The sequence below is a fragment of the Oncorhynchus gorbuscha genome, linkage group LG09 (assembly GCF_021184085.1).
Source record: "Oncorhynchus gorbuscha isolate QuinsamMale2020 ecotype Even-year linkage group LG09, OgorEven_v1.0, whole genome shotgun sequence".
NCBI lineage: Eukaryota > Metazoa > Chordata > Actinopteri > Salmoniformes > Salmonidae > Oncorhynchus > Oncorhynchus gorbuscha.
Window position 1 is genome coordinate 51271672 of NC_060181.1, and position 24032 is coordinate 51295703.

The window sequence follows — 24032 nt, forward strand, 5'->3', positions numbered from 1 at the left end:
GCCTTTGTAACATAGCGAGTCTGGTAACATCGAAAGGTGGGAAACAGAACCATATTTCGGTAATCCAACCAGTTGAAAATACGTGTTGGTACTTAATGAATATGATCTCAGATCAGTTGTTGTCTGAGACATTACTACTAATGACAGGATGACATAAACTGTATCTTGGAAAGTCGACACATTCTAGTTATCAGATTCACATGGAATTGTTGTCCAATTTAAATGTTTAAATATGAAACTATTTGTGAAAATATTAAATGTAATTTTAGCTTCTTAAATGAGGGAATGGTTTGTCATATAAAAACTCTGAACACTCAGAGGCCCCGCCCAAGTGAACAGACTTTGGTTGTAAACTATGAAACATGCCCTCCTTTCACCACTATATAAACCCGTTGATGAAAATTCTACTTTCTGTTCCGAGGATGTGAGGACGACGGTCCTACGTTAAAAGGGCTCAGATAATAACCTAACAAAATTAGCATCTTGTTCAATGTGAAGGTGACTATTGACATGCCGAAAGGAGGAATTTCGACTAAACCAGCCAGAATATAGCACGAGCTTAAAAGTATGGCAACTTGGTATGAACTTTGAACTCTTACCTCCTAGCCGTTTGTTGAGTTAGCAGCAGCAGCTGTAAACGTGGGCTAGGAAAGAACGGACGACGTACCCAGTCTAACACACACAACGATACTACAATGTATCAAGTTTACCACCAGAGACATTCTTCAGAGGACAAGAGATCCCTGCTGGGCAACCCGACCTTCCATCTACGACCAACCTATTAAAGCACAGCTCAGAGTAAATATTCCTTGCACTTTCCTTTTCCAAATGGGCGGTTATTTAGAATGCATAAGATACTGTATTTACGATAGCATAGCTGCCTACGGCCCGATAGACACACAAAATATTTTTTGTTCCTCAGTCTTCCCGCTCTTTCCTAAAAAAATCCTACCCTCTTTCTTTGTGTAACCAACCATCATATCTGGTCCGCAAGGGACGTTTTCCTTTATGACATCATTTGTAATCAATGTATGGTCTATTCTGTATAGATATAATTCCGTCTGATTATTTCGGTATTTAGTAAATTACTAATTAAACCAAATGTTGATTTGCTGATTCAATATGTTCGCCAGGGTTCGTGAAGATAACCAAGAATTTACAACCTTCAGATGTGACTGAATAAAGTGATGTCTTTAAGAGTTTATTTGGAAGATAACAGCTCGATAAACATTATTTTGTGGTGCCCCGACTTTCTAGTTAATTACATTGACCTGATTTAGGTAATATTAATTATAGAGAAATTATTTTATAGAATAGCATGTCATATCACTTAATCCGGCAAAGCTACATACAAGCCGCTCTCTACATTTAAAAAAGTCTAATAAATAAATGTAATATACACCATCATAATAAATCAAATATTTATTTTAGGAAGGTCTAAATAAACATGATACAGCATGAAGAAAACGTATTTCAGAAGAACAGAATATGAATTGGTCAACTGTATGTTATCTAGTTATGCACCATGCCATAGGCTGTAGGCTTGTTCATTTAGCTGTCAAGATATGCTAAAAAGTCCCGTGCCATTATTTTATATTATGAAGAATATAATTGTACTTAGCTCAATAAAAAAGAAAGGATATTTTTCCCATTCCTGGAGCGAGTGTGAATATTGTCTTTAATAATATCTAAAATAATTTTTTTATAGCAGAGCATGTGCTTAACATGACCAGCTGAGAAATAAACTCAGCAAAAAAAGAAACATCCTCTCACTGCCAACTGCGTTTACTTTCAGCAAACTAAACATGTGTAAACAGTTGTATGGACAAGACTCAACAACTGAGACATAAACTGAACAAGTTCCACAGACATGCAACGAACAGAAATTGATTAATGTGTCCCTGAACAAAGTGTGTGGGGGGGGGTGAAAATCAGAAGTAACAGTCAGTATCGGGTATGGCCACCAGCTGCATTAAGTACTGCAGTGCATCTCCTCCTCATGGACTGCGCCAGATTTGACAGTTCTTGCTGTGAGATGTTACCCCACTCTTCCACCGGACATTTCTGGGGGGGATGGCCCTAGCCCTCACCCTCCGATCCAACAGGTCCCAGACGTGCTCAATGGAATTGAGATCCGGGCTCTTCGCTGGCCAAGGCAGAACACTGACATTCCTGTCTTGCAGGAAATCACGCATAGAACGAGCAGTATGGCTGGTGACATTGTCATGCTGGACGGTCATGTCAGGATGAGCCTGCAGGAAGGCTACCACATGAGGGAGTAGGATGTCTTCCCTGTAACGCACAGCGTTGAGATTGTCTGCAATGACAACAAACTGAGTCCGATGATGCAGTGACACACCGCCCCAGATCATGACGGACCCTCCACCTCCACTGTTCATCCTGTCTCCCTGAAGCGCTATCTTACGCATCTCACGGTACAGACATTGCCGGTCTGCAGGTGGCCATGCCTCCTTGCAGCATGCCTAATGCACGCACACGCAGGTGAGCAGGGACCCTGGGCATCTTTCTTTTGGTGTTTGTCAGAGTCAGTAGAAAGGTCTCTTTAATGTCCTAAGTTTTCATAACTATGACCTTGCCTACCGTCTGTAAGCTGTTAGTGTCTTAAGGACCGTTCCACAGGTGCATGTTCATTAATTGTTTATGGTTCATTGAACAAGCAATGTAAAGAGTATTTAAACCCTTTACAATGAAGATCTGTGAATGTATTTGTATTTTTATGAATTATCTTTGACAGGGTCCTGAAAAAGGGACTTTTCTTTTTTTGCTGAGTTTACATATAAGAACTCCAGGCATCAACCACTGTCTGAGGAGCATGCTCTCGCTGCATGACAGGTGATATTCCAGCCAAACTCTGTATGCCATGGGCTCTACAACCCTGTTCCTGTAGCTACCCAGTGCTTTTTTTTGGAAACCAAGTGAAATCTGTTCGGGAACATCGATAGTAACACATTTGCGCAACGAAACATACAGTGGCTTCGGAAAGTATTCCGACCCCTTGACTTTTTCCACAATTTGTTACGTTATAGCCTTATTCTAAAATATATTAAATTGTTTTTTTGTTCATCAATCTACACACAATACCCATAATGACAAATCAAAAACTGTTTTTTTATGTTTGCAAGTGTATTAAAAATAAAAAAACTTCTCTTCAGATCCTCTCAAGCTCTGTCAGCGAGGATGGGGAGCGTTGCTGCACAGCTATTTTCAGGTCTCTCCAGAAATGTTCGATCAGGTTCAAGTCCGGGCTCTGGCTGGGTTAATCAAGGACATTCGGACACTTGTCCCGAAGCCACTCCTGCATTGTCTTTGCTGTGTGCTTAGGTTTGGAGTCCTGTTGGAAGGTGAACCTTCACCCCAGTCTGAGGCCCACAGCATGATGTTGCCACCACCATGCTTCACCGTAGAGATGGTGCCAGGTTTCCTCCAGACATGACTCTTGGCATTCAGGCCAAAGAGCTCAATCTTGGTTTCATCAGACCAGAGAATCTTGTTTCTCATGGTCTGAGAGTCTTTAGGTGCCTTTTGGCAAACTCCAAGTGGTTTGTAATATGCATTTTACTGCGTGGCTTCTGTCTGTCCACTCCACCATAAAGGCCTGAGGAAGAGTCTTGGTGGTTCCATACGTCTTCCTTTTAAGAATGATGGAGGCCACAGTGTTCTTGGGGACCTTCAATGCTGCAGACATCTGTACCTCGACACAATCCTGTCTCTGCGGCTATATGGACAGTCCCTTCGACCTCATGGCTTGGTTTTTGTTCTGATATGCACTGTACGCTGTGGGACCTTATATAGACAGGTGTGTGCCTTTCCAAATCATGTCCAATCAATTTCATTTAAAATATTATTCAGTATAGCTAAAGGTAATACTGTATGTCACCCAATTAACTATGAAAATATAAACAATTCCCTATTACTAGGCTATTGAAAATCAAATACAATTTCACTATAATTGTAGGCGAACTGTAAACCGCCCTGCACAATCAATGAACCAACAGCATCGCCTAGTGGAAAAATCTTGGGGAAGGAGCATTGATGACATGGCAGGTGGCAGTGTGGTAGGCACGCTTGTCCCATGAATTATTCATAAAAATGTAGGATTAGCTGATAACTGAGAAATAAACATTCTGGATAATATAGAGAATATGGAACTATTTATTGATTCGCATTTGGATATGCTTGACAAACAAACAAATACATCGAAGTGAACATGAGAAGACCTTTCGTCGAGTTCTACAAGTGAAACGGAAGGGAAGCCAAGCCGCCTTCTAAAATTCAAAATGCAACATTGGAGGGCGATGTTTTTAAAAATATGTCTCCAGAATATAGAACATTGCTTACAAGCATGAGTGAGTAGTTGAAAAAAGCTGGATCTATTGCCTGGGTTACTGGGGGTGGCTGAGGCCTTAAAAACAGTAATGGATTATAGTAATACATTGATGGAAGAAATACGAGGGGAAAATAAGATATTGACAACTACCATGGACTCCCTAAAAGGCACTACAGAGAGGATACGTTGTGATATTAAAACAATGAAGGCCAAATTACTTGCTCTAAAGTGCAGAAGTATGAAAAAAATGTGAATAAAGGAGGATATAAATGAAAAGTATCAGTCAACGGAGGACAAGTCAAGGTGTTCATGATTAATTATCAGGTATCAAGGTAATACCCAGATGCAGACTGTGTAAAAGTAAGAATGATTATTACAGCAACAGGGGCAAAGGTAGAGAACAGCAGGCATGCTCAGGGTCAGGTCAGACAGAGGTCAGTAATCCAGAGGTGGGGCATAGGTATAGGACGGGCAGAGGTACAGGACGGCAGGCAGGCTCAGGGGCAGGCAGAGTGGTCAGGACGGGTGGGTACAGTGTCAGAGCAGGCAAGCATCAAAAACCAGGAGGACCAGAAAAGAGAGACTGGGAAAAAGCAGGAGCTGACAAAAACGCTGGTTGGCTTGACAAACAAGACGATCTGGCAAAAGACAAACCGAGAACACAGGTATAAATACACAGGGGATAATGGGGAAGATGGGCGACACCTGGAGGGGGGTGGAGATAATCTCAAAGACAGGTGAAACAGATCAGGGTGTGACAGTAATCTTAAAATGACGGACGAACAGGTGGAAACTATTGATTTTCAAAGGGCTCACCGTTTCGGTGGCAGAGCAGAGGGAAGACCCCGTCTGATCGTTGCTATGCTAAGCCACTGCAAAATGAAAGTTGCCTTGTTAAAACAGGGTTGGGAATTGAAGAACACCCCATTCTCTATTCATGAACAATTTCCCCATTAAATAGTGGAGAGATGACTTTCAAAAGGCTCTGAGCAGGGAAGCAGAATGGTCTTGTGGTCGATAAATTATATGTAAACAACTAAATGTTCAAGGACTCAAAGATTACAACATGGCTGTGAGTGATAGCTACCTCCAGTTGAAGTAGTTCCCGATACATATTTGCACCGCATTACGCAGTACAAATATGCATTAATTAGTTTTTTACAAAAACATTTTTTTTGGCATAATGGACTTTTTTAAATAATTTATTTGTTTACTGCAGTAAGGAACCGTAGACTATGTGAACTTAAAATAAGATTGGATTTATGGTAATGCATGATGGGTATGATGAACTTATCCTGTTTCTATTCAAGCAATATGGAACTTTGGACTATATGGACTTAAATAATATCAAGTTTTTATTTAGGGGAAGGAGAAGATGGGTGACCTTTTTACCTTATGAATGTTTATTTATTTAATTTCAAGATTGTACATTATAAATACCAAGGTTGTTTTTAGTTTAGGATAAAGGATTATAGAATTAAAAACCTGCCTAGGTTCTCTATTGGAATAGGCCTATAGATCCTAAAATAATTGGTGTCATTACCCTTTTACATTTAAAAAATAAATCTCGATATAAAAATGTAAACAATGATTATTTTTCTGAAACACACCGGCAAATTAATTAGGTTTTGTCAACACTGGGATAAACTGATTAAAGTTAACGGTAGAACCAACACAATAACTGGCTTCTGGAAGCACTTCAAGAGAGAGGTATGTTATATATTTCTATATAAGCTATTTATGCTGCCTTTTATATTCTTGATCTTAATGATATAGGCCAAGGTGTAAAACAGCCAAGGTGATAGAGCAACGACCCTGGGTGGAGAGAGGGTTGGTTTTATAGGTTTACTTGCTCTGGATTGTCAGTACTGCATGTATTCTTGGCCATCTTTCCATGGCTATGTCAGAGTCGATTGTAAGTTGTATTCCTTTATGGACAGTGTGATGCCTAAGACTAATGACTGCAAGTACAAATTTGAGGCCGTTCGAATCTATGTTCCTTTTTCCTTCTTCCTTTTTTTGCCAGAATTACAACAGGATATAGTAAGGACTACATGAAATATGTCTAGCATGTAAATGGACATAAAAAAAGGACTGGTCTTGTGATATATTTAGGTTGTTTTCTCTTCATTTTTTCAAAAATGTTCCAACAATTGAATCAAATGAAGTGAGCATGCTGGGCTGACATGCTTATCGTCTTGCTAGGCCTTTCTAAATATGAGCATGCATATATAAGATTGTGCTGTTGTTATTTCTATTAATATTTTATGTTATTGTTACTATTATATTTTTTTCTTACTGTCTTCCATGTTATTTGATTTAGTTCTCTTAAAAAGTACCCGCATAGATATTTATGTTATCATGGGACTGTCCATATTTCCCTCTGGCTAACGCCAATTGGCGGCCAAGGGTTTGCCTTTGGACGCAAAAGTGCATCGTGAGTCAGGAAGATTGTCTGATGGTCTTACATGCTGACCAGACCGGACACGTCGCTTGCGCGAGTGTCGTAAATTAAATTTAGAAATCCATGTTATTCAACTATTGCACCCACACTGCTGCGCACATGCGCCATTGTGCGCTATCGTGCATAAATATATTTTGCCCCCCCACACCAAACGCGATCACGACATGCAGGTTAAAATATAAAACAAACTCTGAACCAATGACATTGATTTGTGGACAAGTCGAAAATCATTAAACATGTATGGGAATTTAGCTAGTTAGCTTGCACTTGCTAGCTAACATTAATTTGTCCTATTTAGCTGGCTTGCTGTTGTTAGCTAAGTTGTCCTGGGATATAATCATTGAGTTGTTATTTTACCTGAAATGCACAAGGACCATGCACTACTCCGACAATTAATCTACACATAAAATGACCAACCGAATCATTTCTAGTCATCTCTCCTCCTTCAAGGCTTTTTCATCGTTTAACTTATATGGTGATCACATCTAAACTTTCATTGTACTTTCACAACTACCGGCAAAACAGTTTGTCTTTCAGTCACCCTCGTGGGTATAACCAATTAGGAGATGGCACGCGGGTACCTACTTCTATAAACCAATGAGGAGATGGGGGAGGCAGGACTTTCAGCGCGATCTGCGTCAGAAATAGGAATGGTCCTTGGTACCAATACCAATTAGTCCTTGGTGTCGCAGACACTCATTGGCGCGCACGAGCAGTGGGTGCAATAATTGAATAACATGGATTTCTCAATTTAATTTGCAACGTTTGTGCACGCGACGTGTCTGGTCTGGTCAGCATGTTAGTGAATAAGGGTTCAAAGTTCATACCAAGTTGCCATGCTATATGCTCATGCTATATTCTGGCTGGTATAGTCGAAATTCATCCTTCCGGAGTGTAGGTCGTCACCTTCACATTGAAATTCGATGCTGGGCGGGGTTTGAGTGAAAGAGTGGGAATACATTATATTATGCATTCTAAATTACCGCCCATTTCGAAAAGGAAAATGCAATAAATATTTATTCTGAGCTGCGCTTCAGTAGGTTGGTGGTAGATGGAAGGCCGTGTTGCCAAACCAAGTTCTCTGTCCTTTGAAGAATGTATCTGTTGGTCACTTGGATAAGTTGTAGTAACGTCGTTGTGTGGTAGATGGGATACTCTGTCTTTTCCTTCCTAACCTGCGTTTGCAGCTGCGGTCGCTAACTCAACGGCTAGGAGGTATCACTTCTGTCGTGAATAAGAGTTCAAAGTTCATACCATTCACAACCAAAGCTCATAATTTACAGAAACTCGTTACAAATGATGGAGTCATCCATGGTTCCCCAAATTATATTTTGAAAGCAAAATATTTTAAGCATGTTTTATTTTCAGTCTCCTCTATTTCCACTGAATGATGTTAAATGTTAGGATTTATTTCCTAATAGTAATAATAATAATGTAAAATTAAGACATTTACAGAAAGACCCGTGTGAAGGCCAATTTACAGAAGAGGAACATTTTGATGCATTAGAAAATGTTCAGTCTGGAAAAACACCAGGGCTTGACGGTATACCAGTAGAGGTGTATCAGACCTTTTTTGATGTACTCAAATATCAATTATTAGCATGTTTTAATTGCTATTATACAAATGGTAGACTTTCAGGTACTCCACAAGAAGTTCTGATTTCATTACTACTAAAACAGGGCCCAGGTGGTATGTATAAAGATTCAGTCCATTTTTAAAAACTGGAGGCCTCTTACATTTCAATGTTGTGATGCGAAAACCTGCCAAAATGCATAGAACATAGAATAAAAAAGGTTTTACCAGATATTGTTCATCCTGATCAGTCAGGTTTCTTACTTTGATATATTGAAGATAATATACGACAGTTACTTAAAACAATTGAAAATTATGAAACATCAAAGATACCAGGCCTGATCTTCAAAGCAGATTTTTAAAAGGCTTTTGATAAAGTATGACTAGAATTGATATATAAATGCCTGGATTACTTTCATTTTGGTGAGTCATACAATGGGTTAAAGTTATGTACAGCAACCCCAGATGTAAAACAATAAATAATCGTAAATTCTCAGAAAGTATTTAGCTTTTGTGAGGAGTAAAACAAAGCTGTCCGTTGTTTCCATGTCTATGTTTTATGGCCATTGAAATGCTAGCTATTATAATTCGATCCAACGAGACCATCAATGTGATAGAAATCCAGGGGATAAAAACAAAAATGTCAATGTATGCCGATGACTCTATTTTTTGACTCTAAGTCCGCAATCTGGATCGCTGCACATTCTCATTAAAGGTCTTGATCACTTCTAGCCTCTGGATTAAAACCTAATTATGACAAGTGTACCGTACTACGTATTGGATCGTAAAAAAAATAGTGTTTACACTACCTTTTAGCTTACCAATTAACCTTTTTGGGATGAGGGGCAGCATTTTCACTTTTGGATGAATAGCGTGCCCAGAGTGAGATGCCTCCTACTCTGTCGCAGATGCTAATATATGCATATTATTACTAGTATTGGATAGAAAACACTATGAAGTTTCTAAAACTGTTTGAATGATGTCTGTGAGTATAACAAAACTCATATGGCAGGCGAAAGCCTGAGAAAAATACAACATGGAAGTGGGATATCAGAGGTTTGTAGTTTTTCAAAGCTTGGCCTACCGAATACACAGTGTCTATGGAGTCAAGTTGCACTTCCTGCGGCTTCCACTAGATGTCAACCGTCTTTAGACACTGGTTTGAGGATTCTACTATAAAGGAGGGGCTCATGAGATCTGTTTGAGTCACTGGTCTGGCAGAGTGTCTCATGCTCGTGACGCACGCTCCTGACAAAGTTACCTCTCATGCCAGTGCTTTGCTTCAGACATAGGAATTCTCCGGTTGGAAGCTTATTGATATTTTATGTTAAAAACATCCTAAAGATTGATTCCATACATCGTTTCACTTGTTTCTGTGACCTGTAACGGACCCTTTCGAGTTTTTGTCTGGACGAAATGCTCGCGCCTCATGAAGATGGATTACTGGGCTGAACATGCTAACAACAAGTGGCTATTTGGACATAAACTATGGACTTTATGGAACGAATTAGTCATTTATTGTCAAACTGAGATTCCTGGGAGTGCCTTCTGATGAAGATCATCAAAGGTAAGTGAATATTTATAGTGTTGTTTCTAACTTCTGTTGACTCCAAAATCGCCAATATTTCTCTAGCTGGATTGGACTTGAGCGCTGTTCTCAGATTATGCCTTATCCATATATATTTTTTTAAATCTGACATAGCGGTTGCATTAAGGAGAAGTTTATCTTTAATTCTGTGAATAACAGAATAACTTTTATCAATGTTTTTATGAGTATTTCTGCAAAACCACTGGATGTTTTGGAATCAAAACATTACTGCACGTAATGCGCCAATGTAAACTGAGATTTTTGGATTTAAATATGCACATTATCGAACAAAACATACATGTATTGTGTAACATGATGTTCTATGAGTGTCATCTGATAAAGATCATCAACGGTTAGTGATTCGTTTGATCTATATTTCTGCTTTTTGTGACACCTATCTTTGGCTGGAAAAATGGCTGTGTGTTTCTTGGACTTGGCTATGACCTAACATAATCATATGTTGTGCTTTCACTGTAAAGCATTTTTTAAATCGGACACGATGGGTAGATTAACAAGATGTTTATCTTTCATTTGGACTTGTTAATGTGTGAAAGTTACATATTTCTAAAAAATATTTTTTACATTCGCGCGCCACCTTTTCAGCGGAATGTTGTCGAGGGGTTCCGCTAGAGGAACGCCTGCGCTAGAAAGGTTAAATGGGTGGAAGGTGAAGTAGACATACTTTGTATTCACATCTCTGAAAATATAAATTAACTTACCACAATCAATTTCAATAGAAAGCTAGCAAACATGGACAAGATTTTGCGACCATGGAGAGGTACATTTTTATGTAAAAATCACATTGATGAACTCTTTGGTCCTATCACAGTTTACTAACTTACTCATGGCACTGCCTACTCCAAAAAAAATCATATGAGCAAAAAATGTTACATTTTATTTGGAATGCTAAGCCAGAGAAATTAAGCATGCCTATGTATATAATGAATATGAGTTTGGGGGGCCTGAAATGATTAAATATTAAAGTGTTAAACCTCATACATAAATTGTACTTAAACCCAATATGGTTCTCCAGTCGATTATTAAGGCTCATCCTTTCTTCAAAAATTGCATTTTTGCCTTTATACAAATTACAACCTAATTTCTGACTAATTGAAAATGAAATTTTGTTGAATTAAAGTATTGCCCTTAAGCAATCCATACAAAGCTAGTTACAATTTCAGTTTTATCCTCCAGAAAATACTGTTAATCCTACCCCCTACTTTTTCGAAAATTCTGTTAAAAACCGCGCAACATTTCAGCGTCCTGCTACTCATGCCAGGAATATAGTATATGCATATGTGTGGATAGAAAACACTCTGACGTTTCTAAAACTGGTTAAATCATGGCTGTGACTATAACATAACGTGTGTTTCATCGAAAAGCGGAAGAAAAACTGATCACCAAAATCTGGAAAATGTATCAATGCGCCACTTGCATGTATTGTTTATGGGAAACCAAATTACATGGGGCTGAGATTGCAAGTCCTACAGCTTCCACAGGATGTCGCCAGTCTTGTCAATTGCCTGGCCTTTGTTTATTGGTCAAACGAGTGAGAGAGAGCCCATTCCTTCCGGTCTCCGACAGGATGTTTTGGAGTAGAAATTTCTGAACATGATTTCAAGACGTGGAGCTATTGAATACACATCGCCCCGTGATCAATTTGATAGATTATTAACGTTTACTAATACCTAAATTTGGATTACAAAAGTATTTCGAAGTGTTTTTTGAAAGTTTATCGGCAACTTTTTTAGTTTTAAAAAATGACGTTGCGTTTAAAAACGCTGTTTTTTCCTGGATCACACACTATTCATAGATCGATATTTAGGGTATATATGGACCGATTTAATCAAAATAAAAGTCCCAATAGTGAAGTTTATGGGACATCTAGGAGTGCCAACAAAGAAGATCGTCAAAGGTAATGAATGTTTTATATTTTATTTCTGCGTTTTGTGTAGCGCCGGCTATGCTAATTATTTTGTTTACGTCCCCTTCGGGTATTTCGGGGTGTTGCATGCTATCAGATAATAGCTTCTCATGCTTTTGCCGATAAGCATTTTAAAAATCTGACTTGTTGGCTGGATTCACAACGAGTGTAGCTTTAATTCAGTACCATGCATGTGTGTTTTAATGAACGTTTGAGTTTTAACGAGTGCTATTAGCATTTAGCATGGCGCATTTGCATTTTCCAGATGGCTAGATGGGACGCATGCGTGTCGGGTCGACGTAAGAGGTTAAACTCAAATATACTGATTAATAAAAAAAATATGGAAAAAAGTTACTTTTTAAAATTATATTTATTAATGATATGAATATAAACGGAGGAGTTAAGTAGCTATTAAAATATATGGGAATGTCTACTCAATCTAAATTTACAACCAAATGATTGCGGCAGGCAAGTAGAAAAGGGAGACGGTAGGGGACTTGTTTGCCTGACATATATTAAAGATACAAATTGGCTGAAAGGAACAGGCATAAAAAGACAAATCAGTTTAATTTGAGGAGAAATATGTTGACAGCTGTGCCATACAGGTTGCAAAATAAATGAGAAGAGATTTGATTTACCAATTCCATGGCACATGGTTTATGAACTGGTACAGAAAAACTACACTTGATTCAACACTTCAATTTAAATTATATAAAATTATTGCCACTAACAGAATGCTATATATGGGGTATACAACCACCTCAGTTCTGTAGATTTTGCTGTGAAGAGACAGAACCAATAGGGGCAATACCAGAATAAATGATCCATGTAGCTTGTTTCTGGTCACAGGTTCAGGAATGTTATTTTTATTTTATTTTTTAAAGTAAAAAAATCCACAACATGCACTTAAAATTACCCTTACAACTAGCAGTTTTGGGTGATTTGGAAAGCCATAGTCAGTCAATAAATAATATAATCATACTCCTAGGAAAGGTGTTCATCTTTAGCTCACAATCTGTGTGTATGCAAATTGTATGTATTGTAGTAAGATCAAGGGTGTGGGGTTTCCACATCACCAAGTTCAATAAAACAGGCACCAGTAGCACAAATAGAATGCAAAGGGGAAGTTTATTATGGATTTTCGTACACATGGAAAGAAGGGGGAATTCACCAATCACCTCACATTCCACAAGCCGTTCTCTTTGTCCGTTCCGTTTTCCAGGGGTTAATCTTCACACTCCGGTCATCCAACAGTCCAGGTCACAATGGGCAATCACACAGTTTTAGCCCTCATTTCTCTCACTCTTCATACCTCTCGTCTCAACCTCTGCCTTTTTGTGCAGGCTGCTTCCTCCTTTATCCCCATGCACAGCCTTTCCTTGTTGAGGCAGGAAGTCCATATAAGGCTTGGGGGTGGAGCCAGCTATCTGCAAGATATCTTTCCTCAATTACCACTCCCTCACCTCTCCCTACCGTCTGCCACAGTATACGTAGCTGGAAAGCTGTAAAACAAATATAGTTTTCCTCTGAAGAGGGGGAGGGGTTAAAACATTTTTTTTTTAAACACATCACCTATATGTTCTCCCCCAGACTCATGGGTAGAAATGTTGGAGGGTAGCATAAGTTAACCAGTCCATCCAGTATGCATAATAATATAATTCACACTCAAAGGCGATTACTTGAATTTGCTTCTAATGATATCTCCTCCTTCAGTCTTCTTCTTCTGTGGACTTTATATGGTGGTTGGCAATCAACTTCAAGGTGCATTACCAGCACCAACTGGACTGGAGTGAGGACCTCGGTTCAGCCTTCAATCATCTACGTGGGTATATACTCTTAAAAAACAATGAGGAGATGGGAGAGTCGGAACTTGCAGCACGTCAAGCATCAATCAATAATAGAACCAAGTTCTATTTTAGTGCCTGGCTTGTTGACGGCAGTTTGGATGAAATTATTGAATGACATGTATGTGTACATGTACATAGTGAAAACAACAGTGGTCCTAAAATGGAACCTTGAGGAACACCGAAATTGACAGTTGATTTTTCAGAGGCCAAATCATCCACAGAGACAAACTGATATCTTTCCGACAGATAAGATCTAAACCAGGCCAGAACTTGTCCATGTTGACCAATTTGGGTTTCCAATCTCTCCAAAAGAATGTGGTGATCGATGGTATCAAAAGCAGCACTAAGGTCTAGGAGCATGAGGACAGATGCAGAGCCTCGGTCTGACGCCATTAAAAGGTAATTTACCACCTTCACATGTGCAGTCTCAATGCTATGATGGGGTCTAAAACCAAACTGAAGCGTTTCGTATACATTGTTTGTCTTCAGGAAGGCAGCTTTTTCAAAGAAAATTGAGAGGAATGGGAAGATTCGACATAGGCCGATTAGTTTTTTATATATTTTCTGGGTCAAGGTTTGTCTTTTTCAAGATAGGCTTTATTACTGCCACCTTTAGTGAGTTTGGTACACATCCGGTGGATAGAGAGCCGTTTATTATGTTCAACATAGGAGGGCCAAGCACAGGAAGCAGCTCTTTCAGTGGTTTAGTTGGAATACTTCCGGCGCCGACAGAGATGGCCGCCTCGCTTCGCGTTCCTAGGAAACTATGCAGTTTTTTTTTTTTTTTTTATGTGTTATTTCTTACATTAGTACCCCAGGTCATCTTAGGTTTCATTACATACAGTCGAGAAGAACTACTGAACATAAGAGCAGCGCCAACTCACCATCAGTACGACCAAGAATATGATTTTCGCGACGCGGAACCTGTGTTCTGCCTTTCAACCAGGACAACGGAATGGATCCCAGCCGGCGACCCAAAAAAAACGACTCTGTAAAAGAGGGAAACGAGGCGGTCTTCTGGTCAGACTCCGGAGACACGCACTTTGTGCACCACTACCTAGCATTCTTCTCGCCAATGTCCAGTCTCTTGACAACAAGGTTGATGAAATCTGAGCAAGGGTAGCATTCCAGAGGGACATCAGAGACTGTAACGTTCTTTGCTTCACGGAAACATGGCTCACTGGAGAGACGCTATCGGAGGCGGTGCAGCCAGCGGGTTTCTCCACGCATCGCGCCGACAGAAACAAACATCTTTCTGGTAAGAAGAGGGGCGGGGGCGTATGCCTTATGGCTAACGAGACGTGGTGTGATCATAGAAACTTACAGGAACTCAAATCCTTCTGTTCACCTAATTTAGAATTCCTCACAATCAAATGTCGACTGCATTATCTACCAAGAGAATTATCTTCGATTATAATCACAGCCGTATATATTCCCCCCCAAGCAGACACATCGATGGCTCTGAACAAACTTTATTTGACTCTTTGCAAACTGGAATCCATACATCCTGAGGCTGCATTCATTGTAGCTGGGGATTTTAACAAGGCTAATCTGAAAACAAGACTCCCTAAATTGTATCAGCATATCGATTGCGCAACCAGGGCTGGAAAAACCTTGGATCATTGCTATTCTAACTTCCGCGATGCATATAAGGCCCTGCCCCGCCCTCCTTTTGGAAAAGCTGACCATGACTCCATTTTGTTGATCCCTGCCTACAGACAGAAACTAAAACTAGAAGCTCCCACGCTGAGGTCTGTTCAACGCTGGTCCGACTAAGCTGATTCCACACTCCAAGACTGCTTCCATCACGTGGACTGGGATATGTTTCGAATTGCGTCAGATAACAACATTGACGAATACGCTGATTCGGTGTGCGAGTTCATTAGAACATGCATTGAAGATGTTGTTCCCATAGCAACAATTAAAACATTCCCTAACCAGAAACCGTGGATTGATGGCAGCATTCGCGTGAAACTGAAAGCGCGAACCACTGCTTTTAATCAGGGCAAGGTGACTGGTAACATGACCGGATACAAACAGTGCAGCTATTCCCTCCGCAAGGCTATCAAACAAGCTAAGCGTGAGTATAGAGACAAAGTAGAATCTCAATTCAACGGCTCAGACACGAGGAATGTGGCAGGGTCTACAGTCAATCACGGACTACAAGAAGAAAATCAGCCCAGTCACGGACCAGGATGTCTTGCTCCCAGGCAGACTAAATAACTTTTTTGCCCGCTTTGAGGACAATACAGTGCCACTGACACGGCCTTCAACGAAAACATGCGGACTCTCCTTCACTGCAGCCGAGGTGAGTAAAACATTTAAACGTGTTAACCCTCGCAAGGCTGCAGGCCCAGACGGCATCCCCAGCCGCGCCCTCAGAGCATGCGCAAACCAGCTGTCCGGTGTGTTTACAGACATATTCAATCAATCCCTATACCAGTCTGCTGTTCCCACATGCTTCAAGAGGGCCACCATTGTTCCTGTTCCCAAGAAAGCTAAGGTAACTGAGCTAAATGACTACCGCCCCGTAGCATCATGAAGTGCTTTAAGAGACTAGTCAAGGACCATATCACCTCCACCCTACCTGACACCCTAGACCCACTCCAAATCGCTTACCGCCCAAATAGGTCCACAGATGATGCCATCTCAACCACACTGCACACTGCCCTAACCCATCTGGACAAGAGGAATACCTATGTGAGAATGCTGTTCATCGACTACAACTCGGCATTCAACACCATAGTACCCTCCAAGCTCGTCATCAAGCTCGAGACCCTGGGTCTCGACCCCGCCCTGTGCAACTGGGTACTGGACTTCCTGACGGGCCGCCCCCAGGTGGTGAGGGTAGGCAACAACATCTCCACCCCGCTGATCCTCATCACTGGGTCCCCACAAGGGTGCATTCTGAGCCCTCTCCTGTACTCCCTGTTCACCCACGACTGCGTGGCCACGCACGCCTCCAACTCAATCATCAAGTTTGCCGACGACACAACAGTGGTAGGCTTGATTACCAACAACAACGAGACGGCCTACAGGGAGGAGGTGAGGGCCCTCGGAGTGTGGTGTCAGTTAAATAACCTCACACTCAACGTCCACAAAACTAAGGAGATGATTGTGGACTTCAGGAAACAGCAGAGGGAACACCCCCCTATCCACATCGATGGAACAGTAGTGGAGAGGGTAGTAAGTTTTAAGTTCCTCGGCATACACATCACAGACAAACTGAATTGGTCCACTTACACAGACAGCATCGTGAAGAAGGCGCAGCAGCGCCTCTTCAACCTCAGGAGGCTGAAGAAATTTGGCTTGTCACCAAAAGCACTCACAAACTTCTACAGATGCACAATCGAGAGCATCCTGGCGGGCTGTATCACCGCCTGGTACGGCAACTGCTCCACCCACAACCGTAAGGCTCTCCAGAGGGTAGTGAGGTCTGCACAACGCATCACTGGGGGCAAACTACCTGCCCTCCAGGACACCTACACCACCCGATGTTACAGGAAAGCCATAAAGATCATCAAGGACAACAACCACCCGAGCCACTGCCTGTTCACCCCGCTATCATCCAGAAGGCGAGGTCAGTACAGGTGCATCAAAGCTGGGACCGAGAGACTGAAAAACAGCTTCTATCTCAAGGCCATCAGACTGTTATTAAACAGCCACCACTAACATTGAGTGGCTGCTGCCAACACACTAACACTGACTCAACTCCAGCCACTTTAATAATGGGAATTGATGGGAAATGATGTAAAATACATCACTAGCCACTTTAAACAATGCAACCTTATATAATGTTACATACCCTACATTATTCATCTCATATGCATACGTATATACTGTACTCTATATCATCTACTGCATCCTTATGTAATACATGTATCACTAGCCACTTTAACTATGCCACTTTGTTTACATACTCATCTCATATGTATATACTGTACTCGATACCATCTACTGTATCTTGCCTATGCTGCTCTGTACCATCACTCATTCATGTATCTTTATGTACATATTCTTTATCCCCTTACACTGTGAATAAGACAGTAGTTTTGGAATGGTTAGTTAGATTACTTGTTGGTTATTACTGCATTGTCGGAACTAGAAGCACAAGCATTTCGCTACACTCACATTAACATCTGCTAATCATGTGTATGTGACAAATACACTTGATTTGATTTGATTTGAATAGGGTCCAGTATGCCACTTGAAGGTTTAGAGGCCATGATTATTTTCATCATTGTGTCAAGAGATATAGTAATAAAACACTTGAGTGGCTCCCTTGATCCTAGGTCCTGTGCAGACTCAGGACAACTGAGTTTTGGAGGAATACGCAGATTTAAAGAGGAGTCCGTACTTTTCTTTCTAATGATCATGATCTTTTCCTGAAAGAAGTTCATGAATTTATCACTGCTGATGTAACGGCTCTCGTCGGTGGAAGGAAGAATGTACCAAAGCGCAGCGTGGAAAGTGTTCATGATATTTATTTTCAAGAAACACTCAAACAAAAATAACAAATAAAAAAACGAAAACAAACAGTTACATCAAGCACAGACACTAAACAGAAAATAACACCCCACAAAACCCATACGGAAAATCACAACTCATATATGATCCCCAATCAGAGACAACGATAGACTGATCGGCAAAACAACAAAAATTTGAAAACAGATTTTCCCACCTGAGTCACACCCTGACCTAACCAAACATAGAGAATAAATAAGGATCTCTAAGGTCAGGGTGTGACAGCTGAAGTGAAAGCCATCCTCTCTTGGGGAATGCTGCTTTTTAGTTTGCTTTGTGACCTTATCAATAATACAGTTTGGATTGTTCTTAATGTTCTCAATTAAGTTGGAAAAATAGGATGATCGAGCAGCTGTGAGGGCTCTTCGATACTGCAGTGTTCCAAGCTATTCGGAAGACTTCCAGTTTGGTGTGGTGCCATTTCCGTTCCAATTAATAATACTCTTAGCAAAAATTCTTTAGTTTACAATCTGTAGAATCTATGAGAATAGAAATATTCCAAACTTTTATGAAACATCACAGCACAGTTGAAAAATATACTTGATGATTTTCAGTGATAGATGGTAGGGGTTGAGGGTAGCTGAGGGGTGGGACAAAAAATATATAATTAATGTAAATGTACCATGTCCATAAAATGTATATAGTATATATAAACTGGAAGTAGAAGTCTAAGTATTGTTGTCCATTAGTTTAAACCAATTACGGGAGGGGTGTCAGGGTTAGGGGAAGTGAATAAAGAAGAAAAAATATCTTTAAAAATATATTTAAACTAGTTGTTCAACCGGAAAATGTGTTACTGTTAAAACTATAGTTATTCTAGGTCTGCACCATAGTGCATATAGATGGCAAGATTATCTTGAAGAAGAGCTCCTGGCCTATCTGTCAGACTGACTTTCTCCCTGCCAAACCATCGATTCCTCTCTCTCCGCTCAATCCAAAGCAGAGACATGCCTTTCTAAACTGCTTCTACCTGAAGCTGACTCGACACCATTCGCTTTCCATTTTTTTATAAGTTGTTGTGCCTGTTTTTGGGGGGTTTGCAAGCGGTTCTAGATTCTAGGTAGTAATGAAATGCTCTATAGGCTACATCACTTATTATTGTTAGCCTGTAGTTTATGCTACTGTCCCATAATGTATTACCAAAGTGACTAGATCAAAATGAATGAAATTTTACTTCTCAAGCTTTATTTTACATTTTGCTACACATTTAAGAAAATCAACACTTTCAATAAAAGTTTAGTCGACAAAGACCAAAACCTAGGCATTAATCAAATCTTTGTTATTGTTTTTACCCCAGGTTGCAGATTCTGAGGGACCATTTCACCTACTCTCTCTATGTCAATGTGTGCCGCTCGCTATTTGAGAAAGACAAGCTGCTCTTCTCCTTCTGCCTCAACGTCAACCTGCTCATGCACGACAAGCTGGTGGGTTAGCTTTACAACAACCTTCTCAAAATATTGTCAGAACCATAGACATGAACACAGAACCTCTGTGTATGAATTGGTTTATGTTTGATGTATTGTACAGTGGAGCAAAAAAGTATTTAGTCAGCCACCAATTGTGCAAGTTCCCCCACTTAAAAAGATGAGAGAGGCCTGTCATTTTCATCATAGGTACACTTCAACTATGACAGACAAAATGAGGGAAAAAAATCCAGAAAATCACATTGTAGAATTTTTAATGAATTTATTTGCAAATTATGGTGGAAAATAAGTATTTGGTCACCTACAAACAAGCTAGATTTCTGCCTCTCACAGACCTGTAACTTCTTCTTTAATTAAGAGGCTCCTCTGTCCTCCACTCATTACCTGTATTAATGGCACCTGTTTGAACTTATCAGTATAAAAGACACCTGTCCACAACCTCAAACAGTCACACTCCAAACTCCACTATGGCCAAGACCAAAGAGCTGTCAAAGGACACCAGAAACAAAATTGTAGACCTGCACCAGGCTGGGAAGACTGAATCTGCAATAGGTAAGCAGCTTGGTTTGAAGACATCAACTGTGGGAGCAATTATTAGGAAATGGAAGACATACAAGACCACTGATAATCTCCCTCGATCTGGGGCTCCACGCAAGATCTCACCCTGTGGGGTCAAAATGATCACAAGAACAGTGAGCAAAAATCCCAGAACCACACGGGGGGACCTAGTGAATGACCTGCAGAGAGCTGGGACCAAAGTAACAAAGCCTACCATCAGCAAGGGCATTGAAGATGAAACGTGGCTGTGTCTTTCAGCATGACAATGATCCCACACACACCGCCCGGGCAACGAAGGAGTGGCTTCGTAAGATGCATTTCAAGGTCCTGGAGTGGCTTAGCCAGTCTCCAGATCTCAACCCATAGAAAATCTTTGGATGGAGTTGAAAGTCCGTGTTGCCCAACAACAGCCCCAAAACGTCACTGCTCTAGACGAGATCTGCATGGAGGAATGGGCCAAAATACTAGCAACAGTGTGTGAAAACCTTGTGAAGACTTACAGAAAACGTTTGACCTCTGTCATTGCCAACAAAGGGTCTATAACAAAGTACTGAGAATCTTTTGTTATTGACCAAATAATTATTTTCCACCATAATTTGCAAATAAATTCATTAAAAATCCTACACTTTTTTTTCTCTCATTTTGTCTGTCATAGTTGAAGTGTACCTATGATGAAAATTACAGGCCTCTCTCATCTTTTTAAGTGGGAGAACTTGCACAATTGGTGGCTGACTAAATACTTCTTTGCCCCACTGTATATGGCCACAGCTTTCCCATAGCATTATCACACCGTCACTGCAATGTATTATTAATGCATAACCACATATCTCTTTCTCCATCAACAAGTTTTCTTGACTAATATCATCAATACTCACACACACACACACACACACACACACACACACACACACACACACACACACACACACACACACACACACACACACACACACACACACACACACACACACACACACACACACACACACACACACACACACACACACACACACACACACACACACACACACACATGGCAAGGTCACAGTTGTAAATGAGAACTTGTTCTCAACTGGCCGACCTGGTTAAATAATGGTGAAATAAAAAAAATATATATATTTCCAGTCAGGACCATATGGGTCTTAGCTCTCCCAGGATCCCAAAGCCTCACATTCCCAGCAATGCTCCAGATTGACCCTTTGTCTTTCCCCCCTCTCCACCCAATCCTCCACACCAGGTGGATGAGAGCGAGTGGCGCTTCCTGCTAACAGGTGGCGTGGGCCTGGACAATCCCCACGCCAACCCTTGCACCTGGCTCCCCAAGAAGGCTTGGGATGAGCTCTGCCGCCTCGATGAGATGGACTGCTTCAAGGGCCTGCGCAAGGACATGTCCCGAATGAAAGACGCCTGGAAGGAGGTGTATGATAGCCCGGTGCGTTACTGTAGCATTGCAATAAAATATAATATGATTTTTATGTTTAATTATGTGGTCTGTAGATACACACACACACAGACAGGTAGGCAGACAAGAGCACGCATGCACACACACGAACACAAACAAACACACACATCCAATACAATTAACTTTCCTTTAACTTTAAATAGGTTTCAGCCACAGACAGTGAAGGTACCTACCTCTGTGGACAGATCCTTACTCAATATAACTCTCAGACGTCTGATGTAAAATTTGTTCAAAAGTATCCGGGGGTTATCCCTCCTCACTCACACCATCTCTCTCCCTACCCAGCGCAGCGGTTCCACGCATTAACCAAATACATTGGCTGGCCCCGCTGCACATCCCAGATTGCTTCTCTTACCACTTAATTACATTTGATTAATCTCGCTACAGGTCAATAAAGAACTCCCAACACACACGCACACACACACACACACACACACACACACACACACACACACACACACACACACACACACACACACACACACACACACACACACACACACACACACACACACACACACACACACACACACACAAACATACACCCACATACTTAAAACAAATGTGATGCCAAAGCGTCTCCATTATACTTGGGGATAACCTGATTATGGGCACCGCGTAAATGCAATCCCCTCCAGATTTGCATCTGATGAATGCAAATGTCCCTGAATTCCCTCATTATTAAGGAGAGTATTAAAGCTCAAGTTTAGTTATATAAACAGCCTGTGAGGCTTGCATCGTTTGGCTACTGTGGTTTAGACATTTGGAAGGAAACACTATGCTCCCATTGAGCTCTACTCAAAATAAGTGCACTATGTAAGTAATAGGGTACCATTCCACTTTCAACACCCCACTTTTTTTTTTCGCAAAGCTGTCCCTGGACATGGGGTTTATTGGAATTCAGTTGCGTTCTAGGGAGTTCTTCCTGGTTTGTCTTAATGTTGCAAAGAAGAATTAGGCTAGTTGGTAAAAAGTGAAGAATATGAGTGTGTGAAGCAAGCTTTTTAAAGTTTTTATTTCAATGCTGTAGTTTAGAGAAAAAAGGGGATTAGTTATTATTAAACCATCATTCAAATATCTTTGTATGTAGTGAGTATGTGATATTGTGTTCATGTTCATGTGCAGACTCCCCACCACACACCTTTCCCAGCAGAGTGGCAGCAGAACCTTGGACAGTTTCAGAAGATGCTGGTTATACGCTGTCTTAGACCAGACAAGGTGAGTTACCAGACACACACACACACACACACACACACACACACACACACACACACACACACACACACACACACACACACACACACACACACACACACACACACACACACACACACACACACACACACACACACACACACACACACACACACACACACAGAGTTAAATCCACATTCTTCACCCCCCTGCCTCCCAGGTCATTCCCATGGTGCAGGAGTTTGTATCGGACAGTCTGGGGCGTCAGTTCATCGAGGCGCCCCCCTTCAACCTGGGGAAAGCATTTGGGGACAGTCACTGCTGCGCCCCCCTCATCTTCATCCTCTCCCCCGGTTCTGACCCCATGGCCGCCTTACTCAAGTTTGGTGATGAGCAGGTATGGATAAGCCTGGGTACCAGTCTGTTTGTGCCATCATGCCACTCATTGCCACTCCATTGGCACATTTTTACCTAGGTTTAGCTTAAATGACAATTGTTGTGGAAAAACAACCACCCTGTATTGCTTGTCCCTAGCTGGTCTTGTTGATATAGTTGTTTTACAGAAAAGACAAGAGTAGACACGCAGAGTAGATAGATCACAGATTGATAAAGCTTGTAGATTTCCACAAGGTTAAAATATCCTTAAATGTTTCAAGTCATGCCTCCCGGGTGGCACAGTGCCACCAGAGACTCTGGGTTCGAGCCCAGGCTCTGTCGCAGCCGGCCGTGACCGGGAGGTCCATGGGGCGACGCACAATTGGCCTAGAGAGGGCTTGGCCGGTAGTGATATCCTTGTCTCATCGTGCACTAGCGACTCCTGTGGCGGGCCGGGCGCAGTGCACGCTAACCAGGTCGCCAGGTGCACGGTGTTTCCTCCGGCACATTGGTGCGGCTGGCTCCCGGGTTGAATGCGCGCTGTGTTAAGAAGCAGTGCGGCTTGGTTGGGTTGTGTTTCGGAGGACGCATGGCTTTCGACCTTAGTCTCTACCGAGCCCGTACGGGAGTTGTAGCGATGAGACAAGATAGTAACCACTAACAATTTGATACCACGAAATTGGGGAGAAAGTGGGTAACATTTTTTAAATGTAAATGTTTCAAGTCATTATCAAAATAAAAAATATATAAA

At 41.2% G+C, this 24032-nt stretch overlaps 1 protein-coding gene across 1 annotated transcript in view; it reads left to right on the top strand.

The window, feature by feature from the left end:
- The window catches only part of dnah7 (dynein, axonemal, heavy chain 7), a 224626-nt gene that overhangs the window by 146527 nt on the left and 54067 nt on the right, over positions 1–24032 (top strand). The window contains 4 exon segments of the mRNA XM_046362668.1: positions 19566–19692; positions 21488–21682; positions 22838–22930; positions 23127–23303. Of these exon segments, the coding sequence (XP_046218624.1) occupies positions 19566–19692; positions 21488–21682; positions 22838–22930; positions 23127–23303 (592 nt within the window).